Source organism: Oncorhynchus gorbuscha, linkage group LG07 (genome assembly GCF_021184085.1).
Source record: "Oncorhynchus gorbuscha isolate QuinsamMale2020 ecotype Even-year linkage group LG07, OgorEven_v1.0, whole genome shotgun sequence".
In the NCBI taxonomy this organism is placed as follows: Eukaryota; Metazoa; Chordata; class Actinopteri; order Salmoniformes; family Salmonidae; genus Oncorhynchus; species Oncorhynchus gorbuscha.
In genome coordinates, this window is record NC_060179.1 from 76,948,810 (window position 1) to 76,969,261 (window position 20,452).

General features: G+C 44.8%; 1 protein-coding gene across 1 annotated transcript in view; it reads left to right on the plus strand.

The window, feature by feature from the left end:
* LOC124040387 (CDP-diacylglycerol--glycerol-3-phosphate 3-phosphatidyltransferase, mitochondrial-like) overlaps positions 1 to 20,452 on the plus strand; it is a 36,381-nt gene that overhangs the window by 12,921 nt on the left and 3,008 nt on the right. Inside the window, exons 6-9 of the mRNA XM_046357532.1 lie at positions 708 to 913; positions 1,125 to 1,416; positions 2,602 to 2,750; positions 3,018 to 3,156. Coding sequence (XP_046213488.1) covers positions 708 to 913; positions 1,125 to 1,416; positions 2,602 to 2,750; positions 3,018 to 3,137 — 767 coding nt within the window. The 3' untranslated portion in view covers positions 3,138 to 3,156. The remainder of the gene's footprint in view (positions 1 to 707; positions 914 to 1,124; positions 1,417 to 2,601; positions 2,751 to 3,017; positions 3,157 to 20,452) is intronic.

The window sequence follows — 20,452 nt, forward strand, 5'->3', positions numbered from 1 at the left end:
GTAATGCCCAGAACTAACTTTACACACTCACCTGCTCTACTGCACCACAGACCGTGTGTGAGAGGGGAGATAGAGTTTGTGTGGTTAAAGCTAGAATTGTTCATTGCAAAAATAACAAAGCGGGCACCTCGCCTCTTTCGTTGAGCTGAGGGATGGACAGAGCTGAGGGATGGACAGAGCTGAGGGATGGACAGAGCTGAGGGATGGACAGAGCTGAGGGATGGACAGAGCTGAGGGATGGACAGAGCTGAGGGATGGACAGAGCTGAGGGATGGACAGAGCTGAGGGATGGACAGAGCTGAGGGATGGACAGAGCTGAGGGATGGACAGAGCTGAGGGATGGACAGAGCTGAGGGATGGACAGAGCTGAGGGATGGACAGAGCTGAGGGATGGACAGAGCTATGGAGGCAAGGACTGACCATCCATGCTAACATTTATAGTATTAACTGCGTTTTGAGGCTATACATTGTTTACATTTATATTGTTTACGAACATGGGACAAAAACAAGCTTATATTTTGGGTTCTGATTGGGATGTGACAGTTGCACTAAGCTCATGAGGCATTTACAAGTTATATTCTTCAAGAATTCATTGGTATATATCATTAATTTACAAGTCCAAAAATGGATGTAGCAACTAAGGATTCTAGTTTTAACCAGGTCTGTCTGTTTTCCTCTCTTACATCCCTACATTATTTTGTCACCAGGTAACCGGGATGATTTCTCGGCGTCGGCCCGGCAACACATCATGGAGGTGGTGAACACTGCTCGTATGCGCCAAGACATCGCCAACTCAGAACGTTTGAAGCGGGAGATCAAGGGTGAAGAAGAGGGAGGGAAGGAGGACACTTGGGTTTTTCCTCTGGTTCAGATGAAACCTCTGGGAATACAGGTGGATGAGCAGATCACACAGGTAGTTACACACACACACACATGGACACACACACACACACATGGACACCACTACCCTCACCAACTAATATTGAACAAAATAACTCCCATCGCATGTATTTTAAATTATTTCATATAAGTATTTTGTTTTAATGGTGTCTTAATAAATGTGAAAGTGGATCTGGTGTTTTAGTGAGAGGGACACTACATCTGAGCATCTTATTTCCTTGTAGCGTTTGCTGACAGATGCGGGTCCCGGTGCAACTGTGTTTCTGACGTCGGGGTATTTCAACCTGACAAGAGCCTACATGTCGCTGATTCTGGGGGTGGGCGCCGACTATCGGATCCTCACCGCCTCCCCGGAGGTCAACGGGTTTTTCGGCGCCAAGGGCATTGCCGGGGAGATTCCAGCGGCCTACATCCACATTGCCAGACAGTTCTACAGCAAAGTGTGTCAGCTGGGACAGCAGGAGAGAGTTCACCTTCACGAGTACCACAGAGCACACTGGACCTTCCACGCCAAGGGTGCGACACACACACACCATATATAATCCTTGGCCTTAGAGCCTAGATTGATTCTGGATGGTTCTACTCTATTGTGGTTAGTTCTGTTTGGTTGTGAGTTGTGACTGGTAGAGACGTTCCATCAGACAGGGAGCATCCTAAACGGCACCCTATTACCTATATTGTGCATTATTTTAACAGAGTCCTATGGGTCCTGGTCAAAAGTAGTACACTATGTAGGTATTGGGGAATTGGGTGCCATTTGGGACTCACTCATGGGGCCAATTCCAACCTGACAGAGTTGTACTGTTCTCTGGCTCTGCTGTTCTGTCCATCTGTTAACCCAGACATGTTGCTTGAGAGATGATGCCTTGTCAAGTTGGGGGAGGCAGGTAGCATAGTGGTTAGAATGTTGAACCAGTAACCAAAAGGTTGCTAGATCGAATCCCTGAGCTGACAAGGTAAAAATCTGTCGTTCTGCCCCTGAACAAGGCAGTTAACCCACTGTTACTAGGCTGCCATTGTAACTAAGAATTTGTTCTTAACTGACTTGCCTAGTTACATACATTTAAAAAAATTCACCTTTATCCCCGATCCAAGGAAACAGTCACTACTGGGTTTGGATAGACGTTGGGGGTTTCTGTGTGCTTTAGTGTTTCCTTTATAGTTGTGGACATGGTCAACGAGAACCAAATTTAAACATGAAAAAATGCTCCAAGGAATTACATCTGAATTACTTACCAACCTTTCGTGGATACTTCATTTATAGAATAAAATGGTAATGTGTCCCAAAAACTATTCTAAACAACTGAAATGTTAGTGGTGCATTAGTAGCTAGGTAAATCCTTGTTGTTTTCTTCAAAAGCCAGATTGAGCCCCTGCGAGGGGGGGTGGTGAACACACAGTGAAGCAGCGTCAGTGGAATGTAATTTCACACGATCGTAGAAGTCCCATTTATTAGATAAAGCAGGGCGGGCTGGCCATTTCCCGTAATCACAGCACACACTGCACGGGAGAAATCACACAGCACCCAGCCTGGAGAGAATCAATGACCATTAGAGTTGACCCTGACCCCCAGCTGCAGAACAAATCACTGATGTTGGGAAACTGCTCTCTTTCTCTCTCTCCTCCCTCTTTCCTTCCTCCACCAATCCCCTTCTCCTCCCCCCTTTTCCCTCATCCTTCGCTCTCTCTCGCTCTCTGCAGGGCTGTGGTACTACCTGCGGGGGCATGTGCGGCCGTGCCTGACTCTGATTGGCTCTCCTAACTTTGGCTACCGCTCGGTGCACCGGGACCTGGAGGCCCAGATCGCCATAGTAACAGAGAACCAGGAACTACAGGCCCACTTGCAGGAAGTAGGCCATTCAAACCATCACAACTTTATTTAAACAGACTTGATGGCTTGATACTATGGTTCTGTTTTATACAGCTCTCAACCAAAAGGCCTGTCTACAAAATGCAACTAATTTGATAGCTCATAATCCCAGGAACTATGTGAAGCTGGTAATAATATGCAAAGTAGCTCGAGCGAGCAAGCAGGGAAACCTGCTGTGTGTCTCGTGTTCACAAACTCATTCACACTCTCACACAATTACACTCTCTCTCTCTCTCGTCTGTAACAGGAGCAGGAGATGTTGTACCAGAGGTCTACAGAGGTGTCCAGCTCTACGTTCCAGCAGCCAGATCGCCATGTCAAGCTGTGGGTCAAATTAGTCACTCCCCTCATCAAGAAGTTCTTCTGAGAGAAACAGCCAAACAAAGGTAACGCTCCCTCTCACACACCACAGGTACCACACTCACACCTCTGAACGATCGTCTCCTAGTCACACAGAAGTACAGATGCTTTTTATAGAATGGCAGAACTTGGTTTCTCCAAAAGGTCCCTAGCCACTGCTATGTGTACCAGCCCTCAACCTAGCCCACGGCCGCATCAACCTCAGAAGCTGAACTCAGCTACCCCTGATTTGTATCCTACTCCCCCTCACACACCTTTATCCACTTTACTCCCCCCTCCTCCTCAACATCCCGTCTCTCTGAGAGAAACTGTCTGACCCATCTGGCCTTTGACCCCTCAGCATCAGCATTCTGTAGTCCGCATCTGGCCCCATTCGGGTGAGTGTGAGAGAAAAGTCATTCTGCTGATGGCTAGAGTAGGTAGCGTACTAGGCAGTGGGGTCAAAGGTGGCTTAGACGGGAAGGTAGCTTATTGTGTGTGTGTTCTAACAGGGATGTAGACTTGCCTTACAGGAAGTATTTTCTTTTTATGGTGACGGTAAATGCTGAAGGGGAGGTGTCTCGTCACCACAGTGTTACTCAGTGAGACAAATAGCCACTAAATGTCAGTTTGTGATCAGCTGCCGTGAGGGAACAATGATGAATGGGGCCACACATTCCTCGTCATACTCCACAAGCATCCAAATACATGAACAAAGATGTTATCTATCTATAGTTTGTTTTTGTTACTGTGTTGTTCTTGTAAATTAACAAATTTAGAAATGGAAATTGAAACACACACTTACAGTGGACATACACACTCTCACTGAGCATGTGAGGTGGGATGAGGGTCTGTTGACTGACCTGGTCCGGGACACGGGGTTATCTATAGATTAACATCCATCCTCCCTCCTGCCACCCAGAAACAGCCCTAGTATCCACTGGCGTTACGCAGTTTCTCTGGAACCCCCCTCTAATGTCAGAGCCCCTCCCCCAAATAAAAAGATCAAAGTATAGAATACAGTCCACAGTGATTAAATTGCGACAAGTCTATATGGATGGATGCTTATTGAGTCGATTTTATAGGGTTTCTGTGGTGCCATGGCGTAACTTTGCTTTAGCTAATAAATGTTTATTGGGAGGCCTATATGGTTGTCATTAAGCACGCTGTCACAATGCTGCCATTTGTAGCTTGCTGGCTTATAGCAATGTAATTACTTATTTGGTAAAATTATAAATGTTTGATGAAACCGCATACTAATCAGCTACGAAATATATATTTTTGTCCTGTATAGGCTACCTGAATCTGCATGACATGAACCCTCCTCGTACTCTCTCCCAGCTTGGATAGAAAGTTGTGCGTAAAACCAGTCTTAATGCCAAAATGATAGTTGGTCCACTTTCAAAACACTAGCTTACTAGGGATTGTTTCATTATGCAGTGTACGATCTATAGCTTTTACAGTGCCTTCGGAAAGTATTCAGACCCTTTGACTTCTTCCACATTTTGTTAGGTTACAGACTTATTCTAAAATTGATTTAAAATTGTTCGTTTTTTCCCTCTCAATCTACACACTCTACCCCATAATGACAAAGCAAGAACAGTTTTTTTTAGACATTTGCTAATATATTACAAATAAAGGAAATGTAACATTTACATAAGTATTCAGACCCTTTACTCAGTACTTTGTTGAATCATCTTTGGCAGTGATAACAGCCTCTATTCTTCTTGGGTATGACGCTACAAATTTGGCACGTCTGTATTTGGAGTTTCTCCCATTCTCTGCAGATGGGCTCATGAGTGGCACAGCGGTCTCAGGAACTGCATCTCGGTGGTAGAGGTGTCACTACAGACACCCTTTGTTTGAATCCAGGCTGTATTACAACCAGCCGATTGGGAGTTCCAAATGGGCCAGATTTGGCCTGTGTAGGCCGTCATTGTAAATAAGAATTTGTTCTTAGCTGACTTGTCTAGTTAAAGGTTAAATAAAAATCTTCATGCTCTGTCAGGTTGGATGGGGAGTGTTGCTGCATAGCTATTTTCAGGTCTCTCCAGAGATGTTTGACTGGGTTCAATTCCGGGCTCTGGCTGGGCCACTCAAGAACATTCAGAGACTTGTCCTGAAGCCACTCCTGCGTTGTCTTGGCTGTGTGCTTAGGGTTGTTGTCCTATTGGAAGGTGAACCTTTGCCCCAGTCTGAGGTCCTGAGCACTCTGGAGCCGGTTTTCATTAAGGATGTCTCTGTACTTTACTCCGTTAATCTTTCCCTCGATCCTGACTAGTCTCCCAGTCCCTGCCACTGAAAAACATCCCCACAGCATGATGCTGCCACCACCATGCTTCACCGTAGGGATGGTGCCAGGTTTCCTCCAGACGTGAGGCTTGGCATTCAGGCCAAATAGTTCAATCTTGGCTTAATCAGACCAGAGAATCTTGTTTCTCATGGTCTGAGAGTCCTCTGGGTGACTTTTGACAAACTCCAAGCGGGCTGTCATGTGCCTTTTTTAAGGAAGAGTGGCTTGTATCTGGCCACTCTACCGTAAAGACCTGATTGGTAGAGTGCTGCAGGGATTGTTGGAGAATCTTCCAGAAGGACAATCTCCAGAGAGGAGCTCTGTCAGTGACCATCAGGTTCTTGGTCACCTCCCTGACAAAGGCCCTTCTCCCCCGATTGCTCAGTTTGGCCTGACCGCCAGCTCTAGGAAGAGTCTGGTTCCAAACTTCTTCCATTTTAAGAATGATTGAGGCCACTGTGTTCTTGGACTTTCAATGCTGTGGACATTTTTTGGTACCCTTCCCCAGATCTGTGCCTCGGCACAATCCATTCTTGAAGCTCTACGGACAGTTCCTTCGACCTCGTGGCTTGGTTTTTGCTTTGACATGCACTGTCAACTGAGGGACCGTATATAGACAGGTGTGTGCCTTTCCAAATCATGTCCAATTAATTGAATTTACAACAGATGGACTTCAAGTAATAGAAACATTGAGGATGATCAATGGAAACAGGCTGCACCTGCGCTCAATTTAGTCTCATCGCAAAGGGTCTGAATACTTGTGTAAATAAGGTTGTAACGTATCAACAAAATGTAGAAAAAGTCTTGTCTGAATACTTTCGAGACACTGCATATAATGTATTTATCTGCTATTTATAAAAATGTCACATCAAATAGCCTAACAATGAGGAAAAAAGTTGTAGAGTTGGGGATAAGTTCAGCCACTTGAATATTGCAGCCCATACAAATAGGCTGCAATATTCAAGTTTAAATTCAATTTAAATCCAACTGGAGAGATTCTCCTGAAGTCCTTTTTTGTGTGCAAATGTTTACCAAAGCCTGTAGGTCCAGGTTTTTGTGTAACCTTTATGGGATCGGTGTCCCTCCCGCGGGATGGTTGAACTAACGTGATTAGCATGACGTTGTAAATAACGAGAACTTTCCAGGACCTAGACATGTCTTATATGGGCAGAAAGGTTACATTATTGTTAATCTAACTGCACTGTCCAATTTACAGTAGCTATTACAGTGAGAATACAATGCTATCGTTTGAGGAGAGTGCACAACTTATCACGGAAACTGGTTTGATACATTCACCTAGGAAGGTACATAATGTACTTACATTCAGTAATCTTGCTCTGACTTGTCATCCCGAGGGTCCCAGAAATACAGTGTAGCATAGTTTTGTTAAAATCCATTTGATCAAACAATCCACATCTAATATGTGACGGTTAGTGTCTTTTCTGCAGGGAAGCTAATTATCCTTCATTTAACATTCCTGAGTGTAAACTTGTTTTTAAATGTACATTCAAAAATGACATGTTCTCTATAGTTATGTACTTAAATGTACCAATTGACCAATTTGGCACATTGGGAAGACTTGGTACAACATTTTTGAAGAGTAATATAATGGTTCATTGGATCCGTCTTAAACTTTACACATACACTGCTGTCTTCTGGTGGTTAAACTAAATTGTGCCTAGACTCCAAAGTGATATAATGGCCTTTCTCTTGCATTCCAAAGATGGGGGGGATAGAAAATGCAAAAAACGCATTTAAAAAAAATATTTTACCAGATCTGTGTGTTATATTCTCGTACATTCATTTCACATTTCCACAAACTTCAGTGTTTCATTTCAAATGGTATAAAGAATATGAATGTCCTGAGCTACAGACAGTTAGATTTGTATGTCATTTTAGGCAACATTTTAAAAAGGGTCCGATCCTAACTAGACAGGTCCTAATCCAGGCACTTGTCATCTCCTGTCTGGATTACTGCAACTCGCTGTTGGCTGGGCTCCCTGCCTGTGCCATTAAACCCCTACAACTCATCCAGAACGCCACAGCCCGTCTGGTGTTCAACCTTCCCAAGTTCTCTCACGTCACCCCGCTCCTCCGCTCTCTCCACTGGCTTCCAGTTGAAGCTCGCATCCGCTACAAGACCATGGTGCTTGCCTACGGAGCTGTGAGGGGAACGGCACCTCAGTACCTCCAGGCTCTGATCAGGCCCTACACCCAAACAAGGGCACTGCGTTCATCCACCTCTGGCCTGCTCGCCTCCCTACCACTGAGGAAGTACAGTTCCCGCTCAGCCCAGTCAAAACTGTTCGCTGCTCTGGTCCCCCAATGGTGGAACAAACTCCCTCACGACGCCAGGACAGCGGAGTCAATCACCACCTTCCGGAGACACCTGAAACCCCACCTCTTTAAGGAATACCTAGGATAGGATAAGTAATCCTTATCACCCCCCCCCCCTTTAAGATTTAGATGCACTATTGTAAAGTGACTGTTCCACTGGATGTCATAAGGTGAATGCACCAATTTGTAAGTCGCTCTGGATAAGAGCGTCTGCTAAATGACTTAAATGTAAAATGTAAATGTAAGTCGGTTAACCAGTTGGATTTAGGGGGCGCTATTTTAATTTTTGGATGAAAAACATTCCCGTTTTAAACAAGATATTGTCACGAAAATATGCTAGACTATTCATATAATATACAGCTTTGGAAAGAAGACACTCTGACGTTTCCAAAACCTGTAAAGCTATGGTCTGTGAGTACCACAGAACTGATGTTACAGGTGAAACCCAGATAAAAATCCAACCAGGAAGTGCTGCATTTTTTGAAACCGCCTCATGCCAATGACTCCTTATATGGCTGTGAATGAGCTACGAATGAGCTTACATTTTCCCCAAGGTGTCTACAGCATTGTGACGTCTTTTTGGGCATTTCCCTTGAATGGCTGTAAAAGGGACCATATGGCATGTGGTCACATGGTGTCTCCCGCAGAAAACCTTGCGTAAAATACTGAGGTAGCCATTTTTCCAATCGCTTCTTATGAGAAACCAACTGCCTCGACGGATATATTATTGAATATATTTGTTAAAAACACCTTGAGGATGGATCCTAAACAGCGTTTGCCGTGTTTCTGTCGATATTATGTAGCTAATTTTGAAAAAGAAGTTTGGCCTTTTTCAGTCGATTTTAAAAATGAAATACAAATAGGACAAAACCCACACCGACAAGAGAACACTACATAAAGAGAGACTTAAGACAACATGGTATCAACACATGGCAGCAGCACAAAACATGGCACAGACAACCGCACAAAGGGCAAGAGGGTAGAGACGGTCCAGTTTGAGTTTTTCACTTGCTGCAGTGAACTGAAAAGTGGAGCGTCCCAGGGACGTGTGCTATGGGGATCTTTTAACAGAATGTGACTTGGCAGAATGGGTTTTGTATGTGGAGGATGAGGGCTGCAATAGATATTTTAGTATAAGGGGGAGTGAGGCCAAAGAGGGTTTTAAATAAGCATCAACCAGTGGGTCTTGCGACGGGTATACAGAGATGACCAGTTTACAGCGGAGTATTGAGTGCAGTGATGTGTCCTTTAAGGAGCATTGGTGGCAAATCTGATGGCCTAATGGTAAAGAACATCTAACCGCTCGAGAGCACCCTTACCTGCCGATCTATAAATTATGCCTCCATAATCTATTATGGGTAGGATGGTCATCTGAATCAAGGTTAGTTTGGGAGCTGTGCTGAAAGAGGAGTAATTAAGATAGCCAAGTCTAGATTTAACCTTAGCCTGCAGCTTTGCTATGTGCTGAGAGAAGGACAGTGTACCATCTAACCATACTCTCAAGTACTTGTATGAGCTGAGTACCTCAAGCTCTAAACCCTCAGAGGTAGTAATCACACCGGTGGGGAGAGGGGCATTCTTCTTACCAAACCATATGACCTTTTGTTTTGGAAGTGTTCAGAACAAGGTTAAGGGTAGAGAGCTTGTTGGACACACAGCTTTGATGTAGAGCATTTAACACAAAATTCGGGGAGGGGCAAGCTGAGTGACTATCATCTGCATATAAATGGATGAGCGAGCTTCCTAATGCTTGCTGTTGCTGTGAAGAGCGTGGTGCCTAGGATCAAGCCTTGGGGTACTCCCTTGGTGACAGACAGTGGCTGAGACAGATGATGTTCTGACTTTATACACTGCACTCTTGGAGGTAGTTTGCAAACCAGGCCAAAGACCCCTCCGAGACACCAATACTCCTTAGCCGGTCCACAAGAATGGAATGGTCTACCGTATCAAAAGCTTTGGCCAAGTCAATAAAAATAGCAGCACAACATTGCTTAAAATCTAGGGCAATGGTGACCTCATTTAGAACCTTTTTTAAGGTTGTAGTGACACATCCATAACCTGAGCGGAAACCAGGTTACATACCCAAGAGAATACTAAACCCAGTCAGTTAATTATTGACAAGTTTTTCCAACACTTTTGATAAACAGGGCAAAATAAAAATTGGCCTGTAACAGTTAGGATGAGCTTGATCTCCCCTTTTTAATAAAGGCCGCATCGTGGCTGCCTTCCAAGCAATGGGAACCTCCCCAGATTCGGGGGGAGCGGTTTGGCGATGATGGAAGCAGCGACCTTAAAGAAGAAAGGATCTAAACCAGATGTTTTTTGGGGGGTCAAGTTTAAGGAGCTCCTTTAGCACCTCGGACTCAGTGACCGCCTGCAGGGAGAAAGTTTGTAGTGGGCAGGGAGAAAAGAGGGAGGAGCATCGGGTAGTCACATTAGAAGGGGTGGGAGATGAGGAAATGTTGGACGGGCAAGGAGGCATGGCTGAGTCACATAGGACTCGACTTAATGAAGTGGTGATTTTTAAAGAGCTCAGCCATGTGCTCCTTGTCAGTAACAACCACATTAACATTAAGTGACATGGGCAGCTGTGAGGAGGGTTTATTTTCCAGGTCTTTAACTGTTTTCCAGAACTTCTTGGGGTTAAACCCACAAAGCGAACTGCTCCTTAGTTACTTTAACTTTGGCCTTCCGGATAGCCTGAATACACTTGTTTATAATTTGCATGAACGATAGCCAGTCAGCCTGTCAGTATGCGTGTGCTGAGTGATTTGCCAAATGGAATTCTTGAGGCGGAGTAACTCTTCCAGATCAGGGACTGAACCCGTTTTTGTTTTTTCCCAGTTATTTTTAATGGGCTTGTATTTGTTAACGATACCACTGAAAATATATAAAACGTCTTCCCAAGTGTTTGACAGAGGGGATCAAGCTGATTCTATACCAATTTACAGAGGCCAGATTGTGAAGGAAGTCTTGCTCATCAAAGTTTTTTCGCAAGCGTCTATGACAAGTCAGGACAGGTCGTTTCACTGAGCAGCCATTACAAACACAGGCTGTAAAACAGTGATCACTAAGGTATCAGTCTGGTGTTTTCTGTAATGACCTGTAAGGATAGCATTAATGGGAGTAGCCTTTTCTGGGTGTTTTGAGTCATACCTTGAATGAGAGCGTGTCATTGCTTTAGGTCTGGTCAGGTAGTTTAAGCATGTCCCTAATTTAGGTCACATTTTTTAATTTTTTTTATTTCACCTTTATTTAACCAGGTAGGCAAGTTGAGAACAAGTTCTCATTTACAATTGCGACCTGGCCAAGATAAAGAAAAGCAGTTCGACAGATACAACGACACAGAGTTACACATGGAGTAAAACAAACATACAGTCAATAATACAGTATAAACAAGTCTATATACAATGTGAGCAAATGAGGTGAGAAGGGAGGTAAAGGCAAAAAAGGCCATGGTGGCAAAGTAAATACAATATAGCAAGTAAAACACTGGAATGGTAGTTTTGCAATGGAAGAATGTGCAAATTAGACATAAAAATAATGGGGTGCAAAGGAGCAAAATAAATAAATAAATTAAATACAGTTGGGAAAGAGGTAGTTGTTTGGGCTAAATTATAGGTGGGCTATGTACAGGTGCAGTAATCTAAAAGATGCTCTGACAGTTGGTGCTTAAAGCTAGTGAGGGAGATAAGTGATTCCAGTTTCAGAGATTTTGCAGTTCGTTCCAGTCACTGGCAGCAGAGAACTGGAAGGAGAGGCGGCCAAAGAAAGAATTGGTTTTGGGGGTGACCAGAGAGATATACCTGCTGGAGCGTGTGCTACAGGTGGGAGATGCTATGGTGACCAGCGAGCTGAGATAAGGGGGGACTTTACCTAGCAGGGTCTTGTAGAAGACATGGAGCCAGTGGGTTTGGTGACGAGTATGAAGCGAGGGCCAGCCAACGAGAGCGTACAGGTTGCAATGGTGGGTAGTATATGGGGCTTTGGTGACAAAACGGATTGCACTGTCATAGACTGCATCCAATTTGTTGAGTAGGGTATTGGAGGCTATTTTGTAAATGACATCGCCAAAGTCGAGGATTGGTAGGATGGTCAGTTTTACAAGGGTATGTTTGGCAGCATGAGTGAAGGATGCTTTGTTGCGAAATAGGAAGCCAATTCTAGATTTAACTTTGGATTGGAGATGTTTGATATGGGTCTGGAAGGAGAGTTTACAGTCTAACCAGACACCTAAGTATTTGTAGTTGTCCACGTATTCTAAGTCAGAGCCGTCCAGAGTAGTGATGTTGGACAGGCGGGTAGGTGCAGGTAGCGATCGGTTGAAGAGAATGGATTTAGTTTGACTTGTATTTAAGAGCAATTGGAGGCCACGGAAGGAGAGTTGTATGGCATTGAAGCTTGCCTGGAGGGTTGTTAACACAGTGTCCAAAGAAGGGCCGGAAGTATACAGAATGGTGTCGTCTGCGTAAGAGATTGATCAGGGACTCACCAGCAGCAAGAGCGACCTCATTGATGTATACAGAGAAGAGAGTCGGTCCAAGAATTGAACCCTGTGGCACCCCCATAGAGACTGCCAGAGGTCCGGACAGCAGACCCTCCGATTTGACACACTGAACTCTATCAGAGAAGTAGTTGGTGAACCAGGCGAGGCAATCATTTGAGAAACCAAGGCTGTCGAGTCTGCCGATGAGGATGTGGTGGTTGACAGAATCGAAAGCCTTGGCCAGATCAATGAATACGGCTGCACAGTAATGTTTCTTATCGATGGCGGTTAAGATATCGTTTAGGACCTTGAGCGTAGCTGAGGTGCACCCATGACCAGCTCTGAAACCAGATTGCATAGCAGAGAAGGTATGGTTAGATTCGAAATGGTCGGTAATCTGTTTGTTGACTTGCCTATTCGAAGACCTTAGAAAGGCATGGTAGGATAGATATAGGTCTGTAGCAGTTTGGGTCAAGAGTGTCCCCCCCTTTGAAGAGGGGGATGACCGCAGCTGCTTTCCAATCTTTGGGAATCTCAGTCGACACGAAAGTGAGGTTTAACAGTCTAGTAATAGGGGTGGCAACAATTTCGGCAGATAATTTTAGAAAGAAAGGGTCCAGATTGTCTAGCCCGGCTGATTTGTAGGGGTCCAGATTTTTCAGCTCTTTCAGAACATCAGCTGAATGGATTTGGGAGAAGGAGAAATGGGGAAGGCTTGGGCGAGTTGCTGTTGGGGGTGCAGTGCTGTTGACCGGGGTAGGAGTAGCCAGGTGGAAAGCATGGCCAGCCGTAGAAAAATGCTTATTGAAATTCTCAATTATGGTGGATTTATCAGTGGTGACAGTGTTTCCTATCTTCAGTGCAGTGGGCAGCTGGGAGGAGGTGTTCTTATTCTCCATGGACTTTACAGTGTCCCAGAACTTTTTTGAGTTAGTGTTGCAGGAAGCAAATTTCTGCTTGAAAAAGCTAGCCTTGGCTTTTCTAACTGCCTGTGTATAATGGTTTCTAGCTTCCCTGAATAGCTGCATATTACGGGGGCTGTTCGATGCTAATGCAGAACGCCATAGGATGTTTTTGTGTTGGTTAAGGGCAGTCTCAGGTCTGGGGAGAACCAAGGGCTATATCTGTTCCTGGTTCTAAATTTCTTGAATGGGGCATGTTTATTTAAGATGGTTAGGAAGGCATTTAAAAAAAATATCCAGGCATCCTCTACTGACGGGATGAGATCAATATCCTTCCAGGATACCCCGGCCAGGTTGATTAGAAAGGCCTGCTCGCTGAAGTGTTTCAGGGAGCGTTTTACAGTGATGAGTGGAGGTCGTTTGACCGCTGACCCATTACGAATGCAGGCAATGAGGCAGTGATCGCTGAGATCTTGGTTGAAGACAGCAGAGGTGTATTTAGAGGGGAAGTTGGTTAGGATGATATCTATGAGGGTGCCCGTGTTTAAGGCTTTGGGGGGGTACCTGGTAGGTTCATTGATAATTTGAGTGAGATTGAGGGCATCACGTTTAGATTGTAGGATGGCTGGGGTGTTAAGCATGTTCCAGTTTAGGTCGCCTAGCAGCACGAGCTCTGAAGATAGATGGGGGGCAATCAGTTCACATATGGTGTCCAGAGCACAGCTGGGGGCAGAGGGTGGTCTATAGCAGGCGGCAACGGTGAGAGACTTGTTTTTAGAGAGGTGGATTTTTAGAAGTAAAAGTTCAAATTGTTTGGGTACAGACCTGGATAGTAGGACAGAACTCTGCAGGCTATCTTTGCAGTAGATTGCAACACCGCCCCCTTTGGCAGTTCTATCTTGTCTGAAAATGTTGTCATTTGGAATTAAAATTTCAGAATTTTTGGTGGTCTTCCTAAGCCAGGATTCAGACACAGCTAGAACATCCGGGTTGGCAGAGTGTGCTAAAGCAGTGAATAGAACAAACTTAGGGAGGAGGCTTCTAATGTTAACATGCATGAAACCAAGGCTATTACGGTTACAGAAGTCATCAAAAGAGAGCGCCTGGGGAATAGGAGTGGAGCTAGGCATTGCAGGGCCTGGATTCACCTCTACATCGCCAGAGGAACATAGGAGAAGAATAAGGGTACGGCTAAAAGCAATAAGAATTGGTCGTCTATAACGTCTGGAACAGAGAGTAAAAGGAGGTTTCTGGGGGCGATAAAATAGCATCAAGGTATAATGTACAGACAAATGTATGGTAGGATGTGAATACAGTGGAGGTAGACCTAGGTATTGAGTGATGAAGAGAGAGATATTGTCTCTAGAAACATCATTGAAACTAGGAGATGTCATTGCATGTGTGGGTGGTGGAACTAATAAATTGGATAATGTATAGTGAGCAGGACTAGAGGCTCTACAGTGAAATAAGCCAATAAACACTAACCAGAACAGCAATGGACCAGACATATTGACATTAAGGAGAGGCATCCTTAGTCGAGTGATCAAAAGAGTCCAGAGAGTGGAGTGGTTGGTTTCGGGGTCAAGGCGATTTAGACAGCTAGCCAGGACATCGGTAGCAAGCTAGCATAGGAAGGGGGTCTGTTGTTAGCCACCTCTTGCGTTCCGTCAGTAGATTAGTGGGGTTCCGTGTGGTAGAAGGAATTAGTCCAAATCACACAACAACAAAAATAAAATAAAAACAATAGATATAGTTATAGAGGCCCAAGAATAAACATAATAATAATAATAAAAATAAATAAATTGTCAGATTGTCTATTCTGAGAGCTGCCGGTAAGACAGCTAACGGTTAGCAGGCCGCAGATGGGCGTTCAGGTAACGTCGAGACGGAGGAGCCAGCCGGATCTCCTTCGGGTAGACAACGTCGGCAGTCCAGTTGTGAAGGCCCGGTGGGGCTCCGCGTAGGCAGTAAAACGGGTCCGGATAGGTGACTGCAGCCCAGGAGTGATTGACGGAGCTCAGGAGTGATTTACGGAGCTGACTAGCTCCGGAGTAATTGATGTTTGCTCCGGAATCGACGAGAGCAGATAGACACACGGATAGCAGCTGGCTAGCTGTGAGATCCGGGAATGAATGTCCAGAGAGCAGTTGAAATCCAAGGACATGGAGAGAAAAATTGGTCCGGTATGTTCCGTTCCGAGCCGCGCCGTACAAAACTGGCGATAGATTTTCAAGCTAAAGGATAGCTGATGACCATAAACCGTGGTTAGCTGAATACTAAACGATTTGCCAGTAAAGAAGCTAACTAGCTTCTGAACTAGCTTCTGAACTAGCTTCTGAACTAGCTTCTGAACTAGCTTCTGAACTAGCTTCTGAACTAGCTTCTGAACTAGCTTCTGAACTAGCTTCTGATTAGCTTCTGGCTAGCTTCTGGCTAGCTTCTTGGAGTTTCTGGCTAGCTTCTGGCTAGCTTCTTGGAGGATTGCAGATTTGAGGTAAATAATACTTATTTATAAATATAAATTGGTGAGGCGGGTTGCAGGAGAGTGTTTTGAAGATGAGTTGATGGAAAAAAAAAAAATGAATGTGAAAAAAAGTTGTAAATATATATATATACAGGACACGACAAGACTAGGACAAAAGACGTCTGAACTGCTATGCCAACCCGGATCGGATTGCAGGACAAATTCAGACTTAGTGTAAGGGGCCAGGAAAGAGCTTAGGGCACAGGCAGGTGCTGATGGTGGTAGATAATAACCAGCAATTAATTGAAAGTTTAATGTGTAAAACTGGCTATTCAAATTGTTTGGGGACAGACTTTGTGGAGACAACTGAGCACTGAAGGTGTTCCTTGGTAAAGATTGCCACTCCACCACCGGTGGAAGATCTGTCTTGCAGAAAAAGGTTATAACCAGAAAGGTTAACATCAGTGTTCAAAACACTCTTTCTTAACCACGTCTCAGTAATGACCAACACATATGGATTGGAGCTGTGAACCCACACTTTCAATTGGTACATTTTAGGTAATACGCTTCTACTGTTGACGTGCAGAAATCAGTGAGGCAGAGCACAATTCAGAATTGGGGTTAGCAACAGTAGATGGGCCACTGTGTACATGCACATTTTCCAGATATAATCCGCAGTAATACAATCTGGGCACGGCAGAGGACAGGGAGCGCTCTGCAGTGTTGATTTATAACATTTGAATCATATTGCACAGCGATTTTTTAAATATTTTTATATTTTTTATTTTTCTCCATCGGGTAACATGAATACAAAGCCGGTGAGAGGTGGTTAGAATAAGATGGGTGGCCAAGAGTCTGTAACCAATGGCGTCAGAGTCCCAAGTGTGGGAACAAACAAAAGTTCAAAGTCAATATACCATGCATGAGGCAAATGGCATAAAGAACAATAGAGAAATACACTGCTCAAAAAAATAAAGGGAACACTTAAACAACACAATGTAACTCCAAGTCAATCACACTTCTGTGAAATCAAACTGTCCACTTAGGAAGCAACACTGATTGCACAACAGCATGTGCAATTTATTGTCAAATGGAATAGACAACAGGTGGAAATTATAGGCAATTAGCAAGACACCCCCAATAAAGGAGTGGTTCTGCAGGTGGGGACCACAGACCACTTCTCAGTTCCTATGCTTCCTGGCTGATGTTTTGGTCACTTTTGAATGCTGGCGGTGGTTTCACTCTAGTGGTAGCATGAGACTGAGTCTACAACCCACACAAGTGGCTCAGGTAGTGCAGCTCATCCAGGATGGCACATCAATGCGAGCTGTGGCAAGACGGTTTGCTGTGTCTGTCAGCGCAGTGTCTAGAGCATGGAGGTGCTGCCAGGAGACGTGGAGGAGGGCAACAACCCAGCAGCAGGACCGCTACCTCCGCCTTTGTGCAAGGAGGAGCAGGAGGAGCACTGCCAGAGCCCTGCAAAATGACCTCCAGCAGGCCACAAATGTGCATGTGTCTGCTCAAACGGTCAGAAACAGACTCCATGAGGGTGGTAATGAGGGCCCGATGTCCACAGGTGGCATTTTCCAGAAAACACCAAGATTGGCAAATTCGCCACTGGCGCCCTGTGCTCTTCACAGATGAAGGCAGGTTCACACTGAGCACGTGACAGAGTCTGGAGACGCCGTTAGGTACAGAGATGAGATCCTCAGACTCCTTGAGACCATATGCTGGTGCGGTTGGCCCTGGGTTCCTCCTAATGCAAGACCATGCTAGACCTCATGTGGCTGGAGTGTGTCAGCAGTTCCTGCAAGAGGAAGGCATTGATGCCATGGACTGGCCTGCCCGTTCCCCAGACCTGAATCCAATTTAGCACATCTGGGACATCATGTCTCGCTCCATCCACCAACGCCACGTTGCACCACAGACTGTCCAGGAGTTGGCGGATGCTTTAGTCCAGGTCTGGGAGGAGATCCCTCAGGAGACCATCCGCCACCTCATCAGGAACATGCCCATGCGTTGTAGGGAGGTCATACAGGCACGTGGAAGCCACACACTACTGAGCCTAATTTTGACTTGTTTTAAGGACATTACATCAAAGTTGGATCAGCCTGTAGTGTGGTTTTCCACTTTGAATTTTGAGTGTGACTCCAAATCCAGACTTCCATGGGTTGATAAATTCGATTTCCATTGAGAATTTTTGCATGGTTTTTGTTGTCAGCACATTCAACTATGTAAAGAAAAAGGTATTTAATAAGAATATTTCATTCATTCAGATCAGGATGTGTTATTTTAGTGTTCCCTTTTTGAGCAGTGTATAATAACTTGGGGCTAGTCATTATAAGTTCAGAGTCACTCGCCTTAACAGTGCATGTGTGCTGGAGGCGACTGAAAGCTCGGGAGAGAGGGGGGTACCTACACCAGACGGGGAGAGAGGCCAGGGCAGACGGTTTACAGATTGCCTGGATTCCGCCTGACAATGGGAGTAGGTGTCACAACCACTTGGGAGAAACTTTTCTCGGGAGGCAGATTCCTTGTAGAAAATCCCAGCTAGCAACTCTGTGGGAAAAGGTCATTAGCTAGCTATATTTTTTAAAGTGTTGGCAACATGGTCCTTTTACGACGTCCAAACCAAAGTTGTTCTGTGGCTGTTATATTTTGGGGATTCTGTGGAGGATATATTCTCTGCACAGATGGAGGGGGCTTCGAAGGCCTCTGCATTTGGGGGAGGGTGGGGGGGCTGTGAAAGTCTCCTGCCATTGTTAGGCTCGAGTTTTCACACCTCACTTCAGTGCTAATTTCAGTCAGATTCTTTCCTAGCAGTTTGATTAGCTTTACTATGACAGACATTTATTTTCCACCATAATTTGCATATAAATTCATTAAAAATCCTACAATGTGATTTTCTGGATTTTTTTCTTCTCATTTTGTCTGTCATAGTTGAAGTGTACCTATGATGAAAATTACAGGCCATTACAGTTTTCACACCTCACTTCAGTGCTAATTTCAGTCAGATTCTTTCCTAGCAGTTTGATAGCCTTATTTAAGAAGCTTTATTTAAGAAGCTTTATATAACAAAATGATCTAAAGATTGTCTTTTACTTTTTGGCTTCAGAAAGTAGGTTCAGACTGAACATTGAGTGAGTAATGTTGTGTTGGATGGTATTTCCATGTTCCGCTGTGTTTCTGCAGGTTTTGGCTTGTTTTAGTTTTTCTTGATGGTCCTTGGTGATAGTAGTCCAATCAGGTCATTTTGCCCAAAATCAAGGTTTTAGGTATGGAATTGTGACTTGGAATGACTGTTTTTAATGTTGAGGTTAGTATCCTGTACAAGTCCTTGCAGGTTGTGGGCCGACTGTTTTCTATACACGGAGTATTGCCAACTCAGACAGCCTTTCCTGAGACATTAGGCATTATACAGTATGTCCATTGCGCTGTGTCCAATATAAACTTAGTTTTGAATGATGCCAAGATATACCAGAGATAAAGGACTGTTGATATTGCAACCACCGGTTCACCAGTATGAACGAAATCGTAAATAGCCCTCAAGAACTGTTTTTCTACTAAAGTTGATCACCACATCAGTCATTGGCTTCATCAATAACTGAGTCAATGTTGTCCCCACAATGACCGTACGTACATACCCCAACCAGAGGCCATGGATTACAAGCAACATCCGCACTGAGCTAAAGGGAGCTGAAAGCTGCCGCTTTCAAGGAGCGGGACTCTAACCCAGACGTTTAGAAGAAATCCCACTATGCCCTATGATGAACCATCAAACAGGCAAAGCGTCAATACAGGACTAAGATTGAATCCTACAACACCGTCTCCAACGCCCATCGGATGTGGCAGGGCTTGCAAACAATTACAGACTACATAGGGAAGCACAGCCGCGAGCTGCCCAGTGACACGAGCCTACCAGACGAGCTAAATGACTATGGGCACTTCAAGGCAAGCTACACTGAAGCATGCATGAGAGCACCAGCTGTTCCGGACGACTGTGTGATCACCCTCTCCGTAGCCGACGTGAGTAAGACCTTTAAACAGGTCAACATTCACAAGGCTGCATGGCCAGACAGATTACCAAGAATTGTACTCCGAGCATTCGCTGACCAACTGGCAAGTGTTTTCACTGACATTTTCAACCTCTCCCTGACTGAGTCTGTAATACCAACATGTTTCAAGCAGACCACGATAGTTCCTGTGCCCAAGAACACCAAGGTAACCTGCCTAAATGACTACCAACCCGTAGCACTTACATCTGTAGCCATTTATCCCAGAAACCCTAGACCCACTCCAATTTGCACACCGGCTCACAGATGAGACAATCTCTATTGCACCTGGACAAAAGGAAACGCTTACGTAAAAAATGCTATTCATTGACAACAGCTCAGCGTTCATTGCCATAGTGCCCTCATAGCTCATCACTAATCTAAGGACCCTGGGACTAAACACCTCCCTCTGCAACTAGATCGTGGACTTCCTGACGGGCCAACCTCAGGTGGTAAGTGTAGATAACACATCTGCCACGCTGATCCTCAACTCAGGGGTGCATGCTTAGTCCCCTCCTGTTCACCCATGGCTGCATGGCCAAGTACGATCCCAACACCACCATCAAGTTTTCAGATGACTCAACAATGGTAGGCCTGATCACCGAAAACGATCAGACAGCCTATAGGCTGGTCGCCTAGTGGTTAGAGCATTGGACTAGTAACCAAAACGTTGCAAGATCAAATCCCCGAGCTGACAAGGTGTAAATCTGTCATTCTGCCCCTGAACAAGGCAGTTAACCCACTGTTCCTAGGCAGTCATTGAAAATAAGAATTTGTTATTAACTGACTTGCCTAGTTTAAATAAAGGT